Source organism: Strix uralensis, chromosome 10 (assembly GCF_047716275.1).
Source record: "Strix uralensis isolate ZFMK-TIS-50842 chromosome 10, bStrUra1, whole genome shotgun sequence".
Lineage (NCBI taxonomy): Eukaryota > Metazoa > Chordata > Aves > Strigiformes > Strigidae > Strix > Strix uralensis.
The window spans coordinates 21,353,809-21,374,216 of record NC_133981.1 but is presented as its reverse complement, the minus strand read 5'-3'; the positions used below and the strand labels follow the sequence as shown (position 1 = coordinate 21,374,216).

The window sequence follows — 20,408 nt, the reverse complement described above, 5'->3', positions numbered from 1 at the left end:
TTCATTCAGCATGCAAATATTATTCTACTCAACATTCAGCAGACTTTTAAAGCTCCACACTGAATTAATACATGAGTTCAGAAAACACTGGTAAATGCATCTTTAGAACAATGTAAATAATATTTCAGTTATGCATAAAAGGTCTTACCTTGCAAAGTTCAAGGCCTTGAAAACAGAGCTTCAAAAAGGCACTTACACTAAAAGTGATTGATTCTACCAATCCATAGGCGGTACATCAAATATTAACATGGGAAATGAATTGCTCAGTAAACTCTGAGCTAATTGCTACTTCTTATTTTCTAAATATTGAGTAAGCCAGTAAATTCAGATTAGACCACATTTTACCAAATTATACTGTGCCTGCTTCCAGGATACATTTTTTTTAACCCTGTTCCAGTAACTACTTAAGCCATACCCCACAAAATGACAAAGACTTTATGAAAATAAATTTTGAAAAAGCTTACAAGCCTGGGAAGAACAAAATTCTACAGTCAAGTCCTTTTTGCTGTTTCACTCATATTCAGGACTTTTGCTCAGCAGGAGTTTATTGGGTTTATTGAAAGAAGTGCCCTGCAGTAATGCTTATTCTGTTATTCCTCATAAAACTGTGTAAAATGTGCAGCACTCCAAACTACAAAAAATAGTGGAAGTTCAGTTAACTGTGCTTCACCAAAAACAGAGGCTGGTTGGAAAAACAGCTTTCAGGCATAGTGGCAAATTATGGGATTTTGTAAAGATATTCCACGGGGAATCCATAGTTTGCTGCAAATACCAAAAGATAAAACTCTACAGGAGCCTCCACTATATCTATCTATCTATCTATCTCAGTAATTTATTTGAAAATCGTATCTACTTGATGTTAAAATTTCATTTCCATATAAGAAACTATTACATTTCTTTCCTCCAAGAATCTCCTCTTCACTGTATTTTAACTTTCTTCACTGTGCTTGGATACAAAAAAAAGCAATGGCTACGGACTTATATCTAAACATATGCTTATATTTGACATAAGACTTTAAATTTTTTTCTATTGAATGCTTATGGATACCTTCTCTCAAATGAAAATTTCTGAGTTTGACATATTTCAGAGAGATTCCCTCCTAGAATGATTTTTCCAAGCAAAACAATTAAAAATAATATTAAAACTTAGTGTGACTGGGAATTCCTATCATGTGACCTAATTTAAAATTAAAACTCAGCAGAGTCTTCATGATTCCAAGGCTATGCTGATTGCCATTTGAAGCTGGAAATTTTTTTCCCTAATGCACAAGTGATGAAGTGCACGTAAGGCTTAGAGGAAAGTTACCTTATCTGAAGTATCAGATATAGATTACTGCTGGAGTCAGCATGCCACACTAGTTGGATCCATACGCCCTGTTCCGATATGAGGAATTAAGTTTCCCTGATGTCACAAATTGAACAGATAATGCAATTAATATCTCCTTTGAAGTTCACATTGACCAGGTAACCGCTAGAATGAGTTGGCAAAACTTTACTGAAGTCACTGAAGTGATCTAGGCTCGCCCAGACTGAGACTTCAGCTTTGACATTCTATAAACCACTGAGGGATATTTAAGATGCTGCATCCCTAGTGGGATATTTATAAATCAGTGTTTATTCTGTCATGTAAATATAGAGAACCTGTACTTCTGTCTGGAATTCCCCCCGATGTGTCAGCAATATGTCAGAATTGCTGCATATTCTTTGAAGAGTTGATTCTCTCATGTGCAATAGCTATTAGGTCACTCTCTGAAAGACTGATGGACGTCTGGAAATCCCAGACAAGTGGAGGGTCTCATTTTCCTACCTCAGCACTCCTACTGGGAGCAATCTCCAGGTAAGAAATGAGGTCCCGTCTGAAGGATCAGACATTTGGACAAGACTAGAAAATAGGAGAGATGTTATAAAATGTTCCATTTGCCACTAGTTACTCTAGAATACAAGACTGCACATGAATGCTGAACCACTACTGAAGTTGGCTGTTCATTTTAATATAGAATTAGCTTACTAATCCTTTGCTGAAAAGGTACTGTTCACAGCTTTATAGTTTAGAATGCTTAAACAATACTGAGATTGTATATGATAAAGTGTACGACCACAAAGTCAGTGCCTAGTCTTCAGGTACATTCAAGTGCTCCTTTGGGACTCTTCAACTAATGTAATTTATAACATCACACTACGTTACTCTACAATTGGCATGTTCATGATTACACCAATAATTCAAGACTTTCAAGCATTTAAACAGAGGAGGTAAGTGAATGATTAATTTAAGAAAGGAAGAATGGAATAAAGCCAAGACTTCTATCTTCTTGAAAAAGAAAGTAACTTAAAATGAACATTTTGGCTACTTTACAAGACCAGATAAATATTATAAACTTAGAGACTGTATAATTTCCAAAAGTGTTAATACTCCTTGGAGATGAAAATGCAGTGATGAAAATAGAATTCTTAGAATTGAATAGAATTTTACTTGCACTAAAAGAGAAAGAATTGGTGAACAGGAAAATTGCGTGAGAAGAGGGAAACATCCCACCACTGCCAGTCTTTTATGGGGAGGTATTTGAGATGAGTGTTGAAAACTAGACTATTGACTGATGACCAGGTAGAGAGCTCCAAAAACACTCCGAAGAATAGATATTGAAAAGTTATGATTGGTATTATAAAACATAAAGTAAGAAATTTAATTATGCATACAAAAGAAGTTTAATAAAAACACTGTTACAATCATATATCGATAACTTAAGCAAACTATCTGTCATAATACAGTAATTCAGAATTAGTAACCACAAAATATATTACATATCGATCTACAAAGTAACATATTGTGCATCTCAAAAGGTCATTTCATAGTCTCAAGATGTCTAAATACCTAAAAATTCTTCTGAAGCAACTAGTCTGCACCTTCTTACCCCCAAGAGCATATATGTTAAAGCCTCTTTATAATGCCATAAAACAGGTGCTGATTTTTTTGTCTGCCTTTTAAGGAAGAATTAATGCATTTAGCTGTTTGAATAAACAGCACTTCTTTTACTCTCATGCTAGCTTTGGCTATAGCTAGACTGGTTTTATCTTCTTTCTCTGAAGACTCTTCTCTTGTTTTATTATTGTTGGGAATAATGGCAGTGCCATGAGAACTGTGTTCAGGTTTGAAACAAAACCTCTTTCTTTCACTGTCTGGAGAGCATTTACACAAAGTTCCCTGATTCAACCGAAGTGAAATATGCTTACCTTCTGTTGGTGATGTCTTCAGATGTCTGCAGAGCCCCTCTGTTTCCCCATATGTCTCTTTAATTTTTACTACTGCTTCCGTTCCTCGAAGTTCCATGAGGGAGCGCAATTCTTGCAGTGTGCACCCAAACTCTCCTGCATGGTTGGCCTCATTTCTTTGGTTCTTGGAATAAAAATCGCTATTTGTCATGTCACCCATTGTTGTCAATTATATTGCTCCACTCGTTATAGTTGATACAATCTTAAAACCGTTTAAAAATTGAAGGAAAGGAATCTTGAATTCCAACCTAAGAAATTAAAAAGAATCCAGTGTGTGTCCAGCGAGCGACGTGGAGGATGCCTCTGGTGTGCAAGGTGTCCCTGACTGACTAGTGGTCCGCAGAATGGCTGCTTTCAAGGCTGCAGACCAGCTCCACTCCATTCACCATTTCCCATTATGCTGCACTCAAGCTGTAGAATCTACATGGTCATTTCTTCCTCTGGACCTTTGGGAACAAACAGAAAGGACTCATTACAAAAGAAAGCGATAACGCTTTATAAAGGTGATTTCAAATTTATTCTATCATTGTAGTTTGACTTGTCATTTAAGAAAAGATATGCAGAAACACTGTAGAGACGTCCTGTAAAATGCTGCAGGTAGTCAGAGCTAGCATCAACAAGGATAACACTAGCTCTGTCTTAGATAAAGCTCGCTACAGCTGAAGCACCAATAGCAGTGTTGCTTACTTTAATCAAGTCCCAAGAGCACCCGCTAAATGAGATGGCTCATGAATATTAATAAGTATGCTATTAGTCCAGCATGCTAGATGCACCTCCAGCATACGCTCTGGCTCATACAGCCACATCAATCTTTCATCTGACAAGAACAAAGACTCTCTCGTAAAGGCTACAAGGTAACAAAAATTAGTTAAACACTACTAGTTTTCATAACAGTTAAAGCAAAACTGTTTTTCAGTGCAAGGACAGTGAAACCGGTGGAAAAACTAGAGCCACCATTACAAATTCAGAATACATTTAAATATATTACATCTTGCAGCTTGGCCTTCTGTGAAAGTAAGCAGACTCCAGAAAAGAGCTAAAACACTCGAGTGCCTTGGTTTGAAGAGCCAGAGCTAGGCCTTGCACAGGGCAGCTGTTGGGCTGCTGGCCTTCAGCACTGCCTGGGAGCCCCCTCGCCACCAGCCCCCACGGCTTCGCCTCGACAGTCAGAAACGCCTGAGCAGGGAGCCCACACACAAACACAAATACACACAGGGGGGGTGCTGGCTTTTTTTTTTTTTATTTTTTACCATGTGCAGTGTTGAACAAGTCACATTTGGACCATCTGGGGAGACAGTTGATTACTTGCTAAAACCAGCCTTTAAAACCTGTTTCCCCTTCCCATATTCTAATGAAGTTGGTTTAAATACTGCTGAAACCAGCTATTATATTTGGCACAGAGAGTTTTAACAGAGATTAAAGGTTTCTTTTTTGCCTCAAGCGGGCTAGTGCGAGCACACTGTCTAATCTATACGTCTCAGAATAGTTTTCTCATAATAAAAAAGATCTTCAAAAGAGCACACCATCAGCCTAATGACTGACAAACCTGTCGCAGTCAAAGTGCATTATTTTGAACTTTCTAGGCACAGTGGAAATCCGTACACATGTAAAGGACATAAAGAGGATCCTGAACTGTTTCAAGTCCCGGTTTTATATCTGTGCAACAATTCCAATCTCCCACCCACGTACAGTTAACGTAACACATAGGCTTGGTATTTCCACTGATCTAGCAGCATCGCCATTGCTCTGTATGCGAGGAAGACCAGGCCCGCCGTATGCATTCATTCCTCTTTGCCCGCTGCCAAAGTGACATTATCTGCTTTGGAGCCAATATACCTTGCTCAGTTAGACAAACTGAACCCTCACCAGCCCTCTCATTTACAGTTAAAAATCTCAACATTCCTTTGATTTCTGTGGAGAGGAAAAAAAAAAAAAGGGGGGGGGGGAGAGGTACCAAAGTTTCGCTACAATATTATAGCACGCAATTAAAATACCAGTCAACTGCTAAATACACGCTTCTTCGACCCAACCTATCTATTGACATATATTCTAGTGCTAAGAACTTCTGCCAAACTTGACTTCACATATTGCTTTTCAAGTTCACAAGAAGAGAAAAATTTCAGCACAAAATGGGGCTTACAGTGAGCAATAAAAAGAAACTGGGAGTAGTAATTAAAAAGGGCCTTTATGTGCCAAGCAACAGCCAAGGAAGAGATACTCTGCTCTGTCAACAACATGCAACTTTGCATGCTTGCGTGCTGGACAGTGTTCACAGTATCAGTTCATTTCTAGATAATTCCCTATATACAGTATGCAGAAAAGACCTTACTCACTATTATCTGTTTTTAAACAGGATGGATCAGTATTCTGAATAGAAATAAGATCAGCCTGTAGCATTATTTTGAAAAAAATGCAGGAACACAAATGTCACAGTAAAACAGACTCCATCCCAAGAGGCACTGAATCACCACAACCTCCACTGACGATATGCCTGCGCTTTCCTAAAAATCGGCATTTCAGTCTCTTCTTGGTTTCATCTGTGATAAGTTGCTGCTGACAGTCACATCAAAAAGCAGACTCAGATCTGATCATGAAAAAGAACACCCAGAAAAATGTTGTGAAAAAATGAGGCATCAATAATAATAATGAATACCTAAAGTGACAGACTGCTATTTACTTCCAGTGGGCAAAAACTAATTTAGTCCTAAGAGAAGTACACTTCAAGATCTTGAACACCGGGCGTCTAAACAGCCATGATGTTAAAAAAACAAACGAACGAAAAATAAGTCATTCACCTAACAAAGCATTTATAGGGCTTTGCTAGTCCAGTGAGCTTTTTAAACATTCCTCTAATAAAATAGAATTGTTCTTAAACTGCTCCATAACACCACAGTGAAAAGACAATTATTAGTATTTTCTGAGGAGAACCGTCTACTGATTTCACTAGTGATGCAAAGAGTACTAAACTCAGTGTCAAAGTTGTTTTCTACATGATTTTTCTGTGGGATGTGTCCACCACCCTCAACCAAAGCACCTTTTTTGACTCACTGTGCCATCACTATATATTAATATATTTGCTTCTATTCTTAGAAATTCATTGTCATTTGTCAGTCACAGCAAGACAGTGTTGTTGCTTTTTAGCATGTTTGAGTCATTTGCCTGCTTAATTTCACCTTCAATTAAATATTAATCAATAAACACCAAATATGAAGTTTACACTTCCTTCACAGTGCTTTAAAAACAAACCACTCAGTTTGCGCTCTTCATGATTCACCTAATGTTACGACACCAGGGAAACACCATCTCACGTTTTTGAAAGGCAGATGGTAAAATATAGAAAGCACGAAGCATGACTAACATTATTCACTGATAGTGCATCTCTCTAATCCCATGGAACAAGATATGCAGGCTTCATTCGATCCTTGAATCTCTTTTCTGAAAAGTCCCGGAACCTTGCCAGGGTGCATACCAGGTTAGCATGACTGACACACAGCCACCTCACCCTTCCTCAGTGGTTAATATTCCTTTAACAAAAACTGAGAAACAGAAAACTTGAGACTGGCATATGGTAATATCCCCCCATCAGTGGGGTTACAGGCTTTGCATCTCCAAAATAGATCAAATTACCAGAATTGGGTGAAATTTAAAGTCTCCTCTACAAGAAACCTAAGTATTGTACTAGGTTTGGGTGGGGGGTTTTTTGTTCGCTGTTTGGGGCGGGGGGGAGGAGGTTAGGGAAGGGATTATTTTACAAAACACACTCAAAACATTGTTATTTTCAACATGTTGATAACATACAGGTGAACTACCAAGAAATCCTGATTTTTAAAAAAGCAGGCAATACCTGTACATTTTGAATTAAAATGAACATTATTCAGGAACAGCATCACTGAAAAACCCTCACTGATTTGATTCAGATCTACCTTGATCTACCATACAGCTGTTCTTTTGTCTCAAAGGAGTTGCAGATCCAGACACTCTGAAGAGAAACAGGCACTTCTAAACTGAGACCTACCTCTTTCTAATACTGATGTCTAACTTAGGTGAACTGGATTTCACACTCAGGGTTCCTGCTTCCACTGGTTATAGGGCAAGTCTGCGTAACTAGTTCATAAAACATATCCAAGGGCATTTGAATCCCACTGCTATGGTCTAAACTACCTGGGGAATTACATCTCCAGCTGTCAAAGAGAACAAGGCTGAGCAAACCACAAGTTTCAGCAGCAGAAGGTGCATTGCACTGGAGGTGGGAAATAACCAGGGAGCTCAAGGACTTCTCCCTTTCTTTTCAGAGGACCCTGAACATCTTCAATCCAAGTCCACTCAATTTCTTTCAATCTGAAAGACTGTCACCTACAGTGTGCTTCAATAGTTTTGATTTATAACCAAATGCCTCCCAGGCCACAAAGATCTCCCATTCCCAAATCCTGAGAGTGCAGCTTTTGACACCATTCTAGCACATTCCTCAGTTATGGATACTTGGTCTCACCATTCCACATGACAACAACATAGGGAAACCAGTCCTCCATAGACATGTTCAGCAAAAGAGAAATAAAACTCCAGTAACTGAAAAACTAATTTCACACACAATGTTACATTGTTCTTCCACACAAACGCAGTAGCTTTCAATGAAGGTTATTTCTTTTTATTTATTCCTACCAATGCTTCTGAAACAAGCTTTAGAAACAAGAAATTTGGGTAAAAAATTTCCTAAAGTACAGCTTGGAAGCAACAGTAGGTGGTGAACAAAAAGACAGAACAGCAACCCACCTAAATTCACTTCAGGTAGCAAAAGACTTCACATACTAAAAAACCTGAGTAAAATACTATCCTTTTTTTTTTTTTTCTCATTAGAAGTCAGATTATAAATCTTCACCTTGGTCTGGGATTTTGTTTGTCAAAGATGTCATGGATTTTTGTTGTACAAGCATACTACAAACTCAGATTTTTTTTTTGTTTGTTTTTTTGGTTTTTTGGTTTTTTTTTTGTTTTTTTTTCTTTTCAGAGTGGCTATGTCTTGGGGAACAGGCTTCCATTCCTGTAGTGCCCAAGTCAAATATTTTTCATCTCCTAGCTGCTTAAAGGAAATGCCTGCCAATTAAAACAGAAGCAATTTGGATGAACTAACTGCAGGCCTGCCGGGGAAACTATTCTTTGATTTCCCTAATCAGAAAAGGTCTCATCATGGACGCTTGTAAGTATTTTCACAGTGTCTCAGAATAATTTCTAAATTGATATCATCACCATGTACTCTGACATCTGATTTCATCTGGACTTCTATTGGCAGAAAAATTAGTAGCAAGGTAACAAACCAGATTTCACCAAATCAGAATCACAAGACTTGCATTTCACAGTCCTTAAAGGTCTGGATAAATAATGGATTTATGACGACTCCAAAAATTCAGGTTATATTCATAATTTGACTGCTTTCTCTACACTGTCATCTAAGATTATGCTAACTCTGATCTCAAAATTTGATGAGAAAGTAGTAAGAAGGATGAAAACATAATCACTTCTTAATGGGTTGGCAGAGACACAGCCAGGGCAGAGAGATCAGCAAAGCCCTGGTACTAGTCACTCATCGAGGACCTGGGAAGGTGGCATACAGATCTGGTTCCCCTTCAATTAAAATAAGGGAATTAGCAGTTCCCACTGTATGTAGCATTACTGTCCCACTTGGATTATTATTTGGCTGTAGATATAATGCCAGCTGGTCCCTTGGGACCTATAGAGAATGCCCAAAATAAGGGGGGATGGGGGAAAGCACTGGAAGTGTCACATTTTAGGGAGTTGTAGGTATTTAATCAGATTTATCTATATTCATTGCATTAGAGATACCACTCCTGAATAAAAAAGGATTGGAAGAAGATTTAAGGGAATCTTTCCATGAGTTTGAACAAAATCATCTGAGAGGGTTTGAGACTACAGCTCCTCAAACTCTGATGTGAGGTGTGGGTAGTAACAGGTTGACAACATATTGCAGAGGATGAAAAACTCACAGCAGACCTTTGCAAGGTGAGAAGAGTTGAGAAAGAAAACCATAACCTGCTCTATATAAGTCTCCAGATGCATGTAAAAAATCAAGCATGGCCCTGTTGTATCACATTTTGCGCTTTCTTGCTCTTTTCATGTCAAAGAGAAAATGTCCATCCATTTGTGAACATAATCTTTGAGGACCAGAACGAGAAATGGATTGTCTATCCAAGCAGCCAAAGAAGATTATCAAACACACCTAGAGATGCTCAAACTCACACTTTCATCTTAAAACAAATGCTGACTTTGAAGTTCAATTATCAGGAATGCACAAGATGCAGAGGCACTAAGGGAAAACACTGTTTGAATGCAAGCAGGTTGGCACCTTCACAAGTGTGAAATTTTTGTTTAATAACAGGAAGCCAAGAGTAGATAAAGAAAGAGAAACTGAACTTTGTAGCTAAGTGTTGTCTGAAAATATTCCTGACTTCATCACTACATTTCTGAATGAATTTCAAGTTGCATTAAGTTAACTCGTACATAATTCATTTCAGGAAGAGACATCTGTACATCTACAGAAAATTAGAATTTCTTCTATAATGTTTCACTCAGTAGTTGTTCTTAGACGGAAATATATTTCCCCGATAATACGATGACATAAAGACCATAAACTTAAGGCATTATTTTTAAAAGAGTACAAAATGAAAAAGGTTTTTTTTTTTTTTAAAGAAAATCACTGGCAACTATCTGTTATAATCCCTAGAGTAACAATTGTTTCAGTTCTCTCAGTATGAATCCACGCCTCCAGTCAGCTTGGACTTCTTGGACCAGTTTTTGTATCAGATAGGATAAATAAAAATTATTCCATGCCTTCTGTAAGATACTGCTGAATACTGGAAGGCAAAAAAGGCACTGTCACAAAATAAATCTTTATTAAAGGGGCACAAAATAACATTAATTTCAGTTATAGGACTTCTACCAAAGAGAATCACTCACACATCTGCTGAATTTTTTTTTCTATGCTGTACGGGTATACTGAGGGAAACTTAAAGCAACAACAGTGAAATAAAACTACCTCCAGTACCCTGTTACAGTGTGCAGTTATTCAGTCTACAATTTGATATAAAGTCTGTTTTCCACCATTACTCATGTAAATGGTTACAGCAAAGCCAAATGAACTACTGACAGGAACAAAAATACTATTAAAGGAATCAATTCAGTCCCATTAAAGTCAATGAAATGACTCTATCAATGACTTCTGGGGGATTGGATCAGGTCCTGCAGATGAAATCCTTCCTCCTCTGACGCCAGAATTTCACTCTATGAATGCTGTTAGTAGACAGATTGCAATGAGAAACCAAATCATGTTTATTATTGCTCATCACTGAGCATTTGTCTGAGTTAGGAAATATTCCTGGCTTTGCTCTGCAACACCATCTCCGCCTGCTGACTGAGGCACTGCTGTATGCGGCCAGAGGGCTACCCAGCAGGACGTGCTCCGACTGGTAGAGAGCTCTGCACAGCAGAGATGCTGACGGAACAGTGATCTCCTGTGCCAAGAGATTTTTCTAGTAAAGTCTCTGCTAGCCACAAGTTTTAAGAACCCTCTGTCACTTCTTGCTAGTACTAACATGAAGTTATTATTTTGTTTTGCTCTCAGTGATAAAATTAAAGGTTATTTTTCATTAGCTATTTATTCTCCCAAGACTCTAATTTCACATTGCAAAGCAGTTATTGGATTTATTTTATTCACTACCTTCCTACACAACACATATTCCAACTCTTCGTGGCTGTACTTTTGGCACTGATCAGAGACCCATTCTACACCTATATAAGCTTTAGAAAATTCATGTTTTCATGTATAGCTGCACTGATTTTGTACAGAGACTAACACAGCACAGTTCTTCCAAGGAAGGTCAACTTCCAAACTATGTTATCAATTTAATTGAAAACACAGATGAAAAAAAGCTAAGGATATTCAGACTTCAGATATTCAGATATCATTAGACAAAATTTTCAAAATTTCTTCAGTTGGGCTGAGGTGCTTGCTTGCTTCCCCCTCCCCTCTTTTTTTCCAAAAATTAATGTTATGCTATAGTCCATTACAGTATCAGCCCAGGGGACAAGGATGAAAACCCTGTACAAAAAAAGCAGCCCAAACTCACCAGACTCCAATTCAGGTATTTTCTTTACCTTTGCTTCATTAAAAGCAAATTATTGAAACATAAACAGTAAGACAGGGCATTCTATATCTGTCCTTCATTCATGCATTTTACATATCACCAGATTTCTTAAATCAGGAATTTGAATTACCATGTGACCTTTACCATCGAGAAGATATCAGCTTGAAACATGCAATTTCAAGGGATTTTGAGAAATCTGTGGTTTTATAGTCTATATGCCTGGTATATGATTATATCTCATTAATCAGCAAATTCTTCAGAACAACTTAAAAGAAATAGGTTATCTAGCTCCTTACAACAAATAGGATCCTCAGCTTGATAGAGACTGATCAAATAGAGCTGACAGTCCTACTCTACCTCACGCTACCAAAAATTTTTGGTCTTCTGTTCAGTTTGTGTTCAGAAGGGACACGGAATTTGGTTTCTAATTTTATTTTTTTTTTAGTCCCTTACCAATTGCCTCATTATAAAAATATGAACTGGCCTCTCTATCTAATCCTATCATACTTTAAGACTAATTCAAGATTTTAATACTATGTTAGAACTGCCATTTCTCCTGATAACTACACATATATCTTAACCTCATTTTACCTTCCTTTCTCAGATTTTTGAACAGTATTTTACAGAGACTTTTATCTTAAAAGTTGAGAGTAATGAAGAAAATTGTATCTACGTCTGAACCATCTATCAGCCTTTTAATTAATAAGCTACCACTTCTACCCACAATCCTTCTTTGGCCTGTAAATTTCAGAAAATCAGCACCTGAAAGTGCATCGTGTTGCTCCTCTGCCAACACACGTCCACCCTCCCGACACCTACCTTGGGGGCTCCCTAACCCACTAATTGTTTTGAGAGTTCTTAAATAGTAGCAGAAATATTCCCAGTAGTGGTTAGAATTCTGTCATAAAAGTAGTGTCAAATACTTAAAGGAGGCCACAAATTTATTTTTTTTTTAAATAAGCTGGAGATGAATGGAGGCCTTTTCCTGCTTAAATGAAAGCAAGAAGAGCACATCTATACTTCCAAGGAAACACGGTGGAAGAGTTATCATTGAAGTGAAATATAATTTTGATAGATTACTTTTGCTAAAAAGTTGACAGGTATCATGTTTTTTATAAGTATGGATCTATAGGATAACAGAGTGAATAAAAACTAAGGAAACACGTAACTGGTCAGCTGGAGCAAAATGCATTTTGTTGTGTTCTGTTCTGAACTCTGGAGTTTAAAGGGCCCAAACCAAATCTTGCTTGGTCAATTGATACTTCTTTACATCAGCTCAAATTGCAATGATGAAAACAGAATAAAAATTGAACCTATGTGAGCAAACATGGTACACAGGTCTATAGTTTTTGTACCCGAGGAAAAGTTTGTGCTTCTAAAAAGAAAAAGAAGATAGCAATTACAAACAGCATGTGAAAGTCCCAGTGGTTGACTATTTTACTAAAAACACCTATTTAAATAGCAATATTCCTGGAATGGATGATTACTTAGGAAGTATCACAGTTTCTTCTAGAACCTACTGGAAATACTTTGCAACACATAAAATTTACAGACACGATTAAATCCAAACATTTTTCATAGAAAACACCTTTTCTATTTTAACATCTAATTCCAAGCTACCATAGTATGATCAGTGTTGACACTCACATCCCTAAGAAAGAAGTTCAAAATTCTACGTAACAACCTGAAGGAAATCATTCAGGGAAAAAAACAAAACAAAACCACACACCACCAAAAAAATCCCTGGACTTGCTGTGCCATTTTCTCTGTTCTTCTGTCAGCATCTATCATATAAATCAACCAAACATTAGCAGTGAAAAGGACTGGTTGACTACTGTTGGCCATGCTACTCTTTAAAAGAAGTAAAGAAAATCAAGAGCATATTAACAGAGCTTTACCCAAAAAACAGGAGTGCCATGGCAGAGCCATACCAAAATGGAATCAGATTGCTCTATTTCACCAAAAATGCTCTATTTCACCCTTATACACACAATAATGTCTTTTACCTAGGAGTGGCTTCGAAACTGATAGCAGAGAAATCCATTTTTGCAGGGGATAGTACTCCCTTCTGATATTTTTTCAGGGGTTACTGAAGAAAAAAAAATTCTTTGCTAGCAGCAGGGTCAGCCAGTGTGGAGTACAAGAAGACACAGCGGCAGCTGAAGTCAGACATCGCTGTCTGGCAGCAGTTGGCACAACTGTTCAGCAGATGAAATGCTGGAACATGATACAGATCTCCATGAGAAACAGCTGGCCGGGGAAAAAAAAAAAAAAAGAAAACACAAACCACCACAAACAAACTTACACTGCAGTCTGCATTTGCAGTCCTATCTTCTGCCACCTTGGTTTCACTATCAGAGGCATCTTATTATACTATTAAGATATAAAGCCATGAAACTAATACTGAAGCTTTTAGTGCAGCACCATTAGTTGTTAATGGGATTCAGAAATTCCAGCTTCCACACAAAAGAACTCCAAGCAGAATAATGAAACAGGAAGAACACAAAATATGAAAGAAAATCATCTGGTTGTTAAAAAAATACAATATATCGTTATTTAATGAGTGAACAGAAATATATACAAGTAGAATTAGAACACGCACTTTTTTCATATGTGCTATTCCCGTAGTGACTAAGAGAAAAACTGCATGCCATAACCTATTTTTCCGAACAAAAATAAATTTTCTTTTTGCTAAAGTAAAAAGAACTTTTTGTATCTTTTTCTTTAAAAAAAAAAAAAAAAGCCAAAAGCTAACTTTTACATAAGATCAGGCTATTTTGTTCTTGAGCTGGGATGCAGTTCTCTAAAATGAGAGCAAAAAGACCAAATTATAACTAACAGCTGCGTTTGGTGCTACAAGGGCCATCAAAGACAGATTTTGTTGTTGTTGTTGCCTGCATATTTCAAGGCAAGAGACCATTTCCACTTTGACTGTACAGAACCACAGAATGGTTATACACAGTACAAGGAAATCAGCCATCCTGGATATTTTGTTAGGCAGGACTTTTAAGCAAATAGCTGTTCTTGGACAACACATCTCATTGAAAAGGACACATAAATCCAGTAGGTGCCAGTCACAGATAGACCAAGCAGTCTACTCCAACTATATAGCACTCAAACATGACAGCACTGCTTCCCTTCTGTACAATACAGAGCTGTAAAAACTGCACAAGTTGTAAAAGCTTTCTCTTAAGCGCAGATTGTTCTTAAATTCATCCTGCTTCCTACCCAGTTACATCGGTCACTGACAATGAAACAATCCACGCCTTCTTGGCGTCTGCTCCTCACACGCAGTTGCAAATAGCGGTATCCTGTGTTTCTCACTATAGAGGTTCCCTACGTACCTGGACCAACCTCTGTACTATCTCCACTACGTTAGATGCCCATTTTGGATGTCCTTCAATTGCCATTCATCTTCTAGTAGACCCATACCCCAAACTGAAGTAGCGCCCCTCTGCAGAGGAGAGCGTGACCGTTCCACACATGGTCTGTTCTTTATCTTCTTAATTTCTGATTAAAGTTTTTCACCCTCCTTTGACTTACCTGATCATTTCCCACAGATATGCAGTTCCTCTCTATTTTTTACAGTAATTGATAAGAAAATAAAAGACAATTCCTATTACACTGCTGACAATACCATTGCATTCTTTCTTCTGTTTTGTTCATCCCTCTAAATTTTGTAAGGAATTATGTCAAAATAAATCATATAACTGCCCTACCTACCTCTCGAGAACAGTTAACTAAACGCATAAAAACCAACCCTGTCCTGCTGCATGCCTGTACATTACATAGCATGCCTAAACATACTCATATATGCCTCAGAATTCAAACGCAGCATGTGAAAGTATAACCTCTTAAAGATTGATTTTAAATTTGTTATAATTTACTGAAAAATGAAGCTACTAGTATTTTAACACCACCAGTACACACATTAGAATTAAGTTCCTATAAAACTTTGCATCTGTTTAAATCTCCTTTATGCCACTGAACTCTCAGTGCATAATTATGCGAGCACCAGAGTTAAAAATAACCCTTTAGCTTTGCTGCATCTTATGGAAAACAAGTTATATGGTTCAAGACAAAACCTATCTTTCTTCAAAAACATGTATTTATATTGTGCTCCAAAAAAACCCCACATAAGTAGTCTTATAGTCACACCATAATGCCCAGCTTTATAACAACTCTCTTTAAAAAGGTGAAATTACCTATCTCTGCTACTAAACATAGATCTAAACCTTGACAGCTTTGAATTCCAGCTTCAAATGCAAACGTCATCAGCTGTGAGCATGCACAGATTTTGCAGGTAATATAAAATTAGAACACTGCATCGCAATTGAAACTATGATTTGGTTAGAGTCTCTCTCCAGGTTTTCAAGAGTTCAGACAAGGGAGCTAAGAGAGAGCAGTCATCCAGTCCATCCCCCAACCAAACTCAAGGCCAAGAGCCCCTACATCTCTCCTAGCTTGCATGGCAGGTCATTAGCTGGCTTATTTCTATCGCCTGCCATGAAAACTACATGTGATTATTATTCTCTTTAATCAGGGGAAAAGAAAGCAAAGCATTCATATGAGATGGAATTTTTGATCTATAAGAAAATCAAATATAAACATATGTTCTCCACAGTGATTTATAACTATGAACATCTTAACCGCAATGAAATAGAAGCAGAGCTACTGTAGAGATAAGTCAGCACCACGTAAATCCATGTGAAAGGATGAGAGAGAAAAAAAAAAAAAAAAAAATCCCTGCAGGACTCAGTTGTACAATAGAAACTGTCAGCCAAGGTCACTCTTAAGAAAGAGAGCAGCCAAAAAGGAGGTTTTAAATCTCAGTGGGCATTAGCTGAAAGACATACAGTGATGTTCTGCAGTGATTTTAAATAGGACATTCACAAAGGATTAAAAGTATATGTGTATCAGTCAACTCTATCAAAATACAAAATTTTTGCTAGGTGTTCCCTGCACAGATTATTCTCATGTACAGAGAATCAAGAAGTTGTTTTGGGAAAAAAACCTACAAACTACAGTTTTACAGCAATCATACATACACACCATATAAATATATCGGCCACAAAAATGGCATTGCTCCTTCATCTGAGAAAGTTCAGAAACATTTAATACCTAGAAGAAAAATAAAGGGGCCAACTAAACCCACTGCACTAGAGTTGACGGACTGAGGAGATGGTTGAGGAGGGCAATCATCACCATTTGATTGCAAGTCCTCCTAATTGGCAAAAAAACCACAACACCTGTCTCATGGGAAGGCACTTTCTAGTCATGCATATGTATACAAAAGCTGACACATACCAGGCTCATTAATCCTAAAAATTCATCAGAAAGAATAAAAAGAGTTTGGGGAGAGAAATTTCAAAAGCACACTGTTCTTTACATTCAGCTTTCAGGAAAGCATCAATTTTAGCAAGCGGTTTTCAAAGGAGGAAAAAAAGAAAAATCACTCTTCCCTCAAAAATGTATATGGTACAGACACTACTCTTTCTGCTTCACAGCGGCAACATTTGGAAAACTACTTAACCTTTCTATTTTTATCTGGGTGCATTCAAATTACCAATAACGTACAACATGCTGTAATAAAACCACTGATGTAGGGTATAATTTTCCCTCAAGCACATTATCCTAGCTGGTGGCTCAGAAAAATAAGCTGATAAAACAGCAGCAGACATCAATTGATGGATAAAAAGTGATCACAGCTATGTACAATGTTGCTGCCCAACCTTAAAATCATACAATTAGCCAAAAAATATAAGCAGTAGGACAGGACATACTAACAACCACACATTATCTATGGGGTCATCCTAAAAATCCTCCTACAAACACATTTTTAAATAGACCATCAGATTATCGCCTCATAATTTAGCTATTAACACACAGATTTATTTTAAAGCCATCATCATGCCTGGTACTTTTATTAAGTATCTTCTTCCTTGTCAAGTTCAATCGGGATCTCATCCCAACCATGATGAGCTTTTAATTTTCTGTTCTATTAATAGCAACTTAAAAATAAAATGTTCTCTTTTGAAACTATAAAGCTGTAACTTTCTTTAGGAGCTGCAAGGGGGAAGAGAGATTAATCTTCCCACTCCGCATCTCTTAAACTACATTAGTTATCTGCATATACGGAAAAAAATCGAGAGAACAAGTAAGAAATGGGAATTTTCTCTAATACCTTAACTATAACTCTATACAAGTATTTATCATGGCTACAGAGCAGTAATAAGGAGTTATCAAAATACAGGAAATAGATACGTTAAGAATTTCCATGTAGGTTCTGAATCATTCTCAGCAACTCTCTTGTCGGTCATCAATAGATAATAGATTAATTAATGACATAATTAGCTGCAGGATACAGAGACTCCTATCCAGCAAAGCCCTTCAGCAGATACTCGAATTTCAGCACAACTGGGGTCCTCATTAATTCCCCAGCATATGAGAAAAGATGGAAAGTTAGAGATGAGTATCATGGCACTCGGTGGCCATCTGACACATGGACCGGATTGTTCCAGCTGCTTTTCTTCTGTTGCCTCCTTCAAGTAATGGCAGAAGGAGAAGGTACAAAGTCATTCACAAGCACTCTCTAGGGTCTAGTGTGAATACCATTAATACAAAGTAAACGTGCTGCAGGACTCACTTCTGTCATCATACTGCAGTGCTGCTTTCACTTGCAAGAAATTAAATCAGTAACATCAAGTCCTAGGCTATCATTGAAATCGGAGAGCCCTAATACCAGCAGAAAAGCAACAAGTCAGTAACTTCAGCTTGATGTCCCCTTACACCAGTGTAAAACAGGCAAGAGATTACTGTACACAAACAGTGCTGGGAGGACCTGCCCTTGGGCTCCTCCACGTAACCTCTGACCTGCCCAATCTGCAAGCTGCTGAGTTTTGGTACTCTAACTGGTATGCAACCAAGGCACCAGGTTGCTTTGAGATGTATTTTCTGTAACTGTCTAAATGCCTGTGACCTTCCTTTTAGGATATGGGCCTTGCCACAGCTATTCAAGCCTATCTTTATCTAAAGATTGGAACACTGAAATGTGTTTTAATGAGGGATAAACTGAGACCATCTGGATGTCTCAGCTGCTACAGAGCGTGATTGTTTGCTGATTTTAACCATGTCTCTTGCAGAGAACATAGACCTGTGTTGCACAAAGTGCACTGGCTCAGCTTGATTTCTCCTTGTAATCAAATGTGTTGATCTAAAATCTATTTCCAGCAAATTACTTGTCTGTTTTGGGAACAACTCCCTCCTCATCTCTTAACCACGGTGATGGGGATAAGCAGAGACAATTGAGTCGAAAAGGTATTTTTGTAAGAGACTGACAGCAAGCATCCTCGGTGAAATCTTCCATTTTGGAATATGATCACCATTTATGCAGAAACTACATAACCTATGCCAACTTTCTGGATGTTGTATTAAGACCAGGAATTTTTGTTTGGATGGTTTTGGGTTTTTTCTTCACACACACTTGATGTAAAAAATTTGGTAATTAATTCATCACTTCTGTATGGTGTTGGCATTAGGTTAATTCACATTTCTTTATGTACTTTTTTCAACTGTAAATGTATACTGAGAACTATATTGTTATAAATACATAATTTGTTGACCCTGTATATATTCTGCAAGATAAACAACGAGTCTATTTAGGGTGGTAAAGTAACAAAACTACTCTTTTCCATTTCTTTTTTGGTAGTTTAACTTCCCATATAACCGTATGGCACGGTCATAAAAGTGGCAGCACAGCACAAACGGAGCAGCAAAAGCCTCTTCCCACAGCTCCATACAGCACTGCCTTTTTCAATATTACCTAGCTGTTAGATAAGCATCTTAGTTTTACATTGCTCAATCAAACTGTACCATTTGTCTGCAATTACCCAGCAATTTTAGCTTAGCATAGATCTATGATGTTACCAAAGGGGGGCTTTCCATGCTACCCGCTGCTCCTTTCTGCCAGCAATGCTAATTAGTGGCCAGCAGTGGGGTGAAAATATCAAACTGCACTTCCATTTGCCACCTGATCATACAAACTGTAACGATACGATTTTAGCCTCTTATGTTGAAACTGTTCTACGTCGTAAGGAAAAAAAAACCAAATCCACCATATAATTCATGGTCAGCAAAAGAAAGCGTGAAAATCTATAGACTAATAATCAGAATATTCTCTAGACAGCTGAGAGACTTCTGCTCAACTCTCAAAATAAATAAAACGAATAGGGGACTGAACCCAAACTTGCTGTGTTCCCACAGATTTTTCCACATCAGAAGACTGCAGGCACTAACGCTTTGTGAAACACTCCACATTCTAAGACCTTTAGCAAACTCCACAACTACTTTTGAAGAGACCAAAACTGGGTTTGGAGGTGGGGGGAGTGGGGGGTGTGTGTAATGACTTCCACCAAAAATAACTCAGACAACATGCAGCATTAACAATTTTAGATTGAAACATTCTGTTTAAATTAGTTTAAGTGCTGTTAATTATGCATTCACCAGAAATGACACCTTTAACTTCAGATTCCAAGCAGATCTGAAAATTAAAAAAGTAAAACCAACAACTGTTCTTGTAAGTAGAACTACTCTAGGGATACTGAGATCTTAAGAAATTTAGCATATTTTTAGCATATTTTGTCTTCACCTTTCTTCATCTAAAAATCTTTCTGGAAAGAAACTGTTGATTATGCCTCTCAAAAAGTGATTGAACACAGAATGTTCTGGCTTTTGATTATAAAGTGATTATTTGAAAATGAAATCAAGTCTTGCGTTCATTTCCTATCAGAGTATCAATAAATGCCTAAAAGGGAGTTTTTGGAAGAAGTATTTTGAGATGTTTGGAAGAAATACCCCCCAAAATGCCAAGACAGATTGATTACTCCCATTTTTTAAGCTACATCTAGTACCACAGTACATTGCTTTATTGATTTGTGGGGCTCTGAATTCTTTCAGGGATAAACGCTGCTACAGAAAAATAAGTCT

The 20,408-nt window shown here is 37.5% G+C and overlaps 1 protein-coding gene across 8 annotated transcripts in view; it reads right to left on the bottom strand.

The window, feature by feature from the left end:
• The window catches only part of ATP2B2 (ATPase plasma membrane Ca2+ transporting 2), a 432,424-nt gene that overhangs the window by 184,033 nt on the left and 227,983 nt on the right, over window positions 1–20,408 (bottom strand). For all 8 annotated transcript variants that reach the window (XM_074879694.1, XM_074879691.1, XM_074879693.1 and 5 more), the window contains one exon: window positions 3,229–3,713. In XM_074879694.1, coding sequence (XP_074735795.1) covers window positions 3,229–3,427 — 199 coding nt within the window. In that variant the 5' untranslated portion in view covers window positions 3,428–3,713. The remainder of the gene's footprint in view (window positions 1–3,228; window positions 3,714–20,408) is intronic.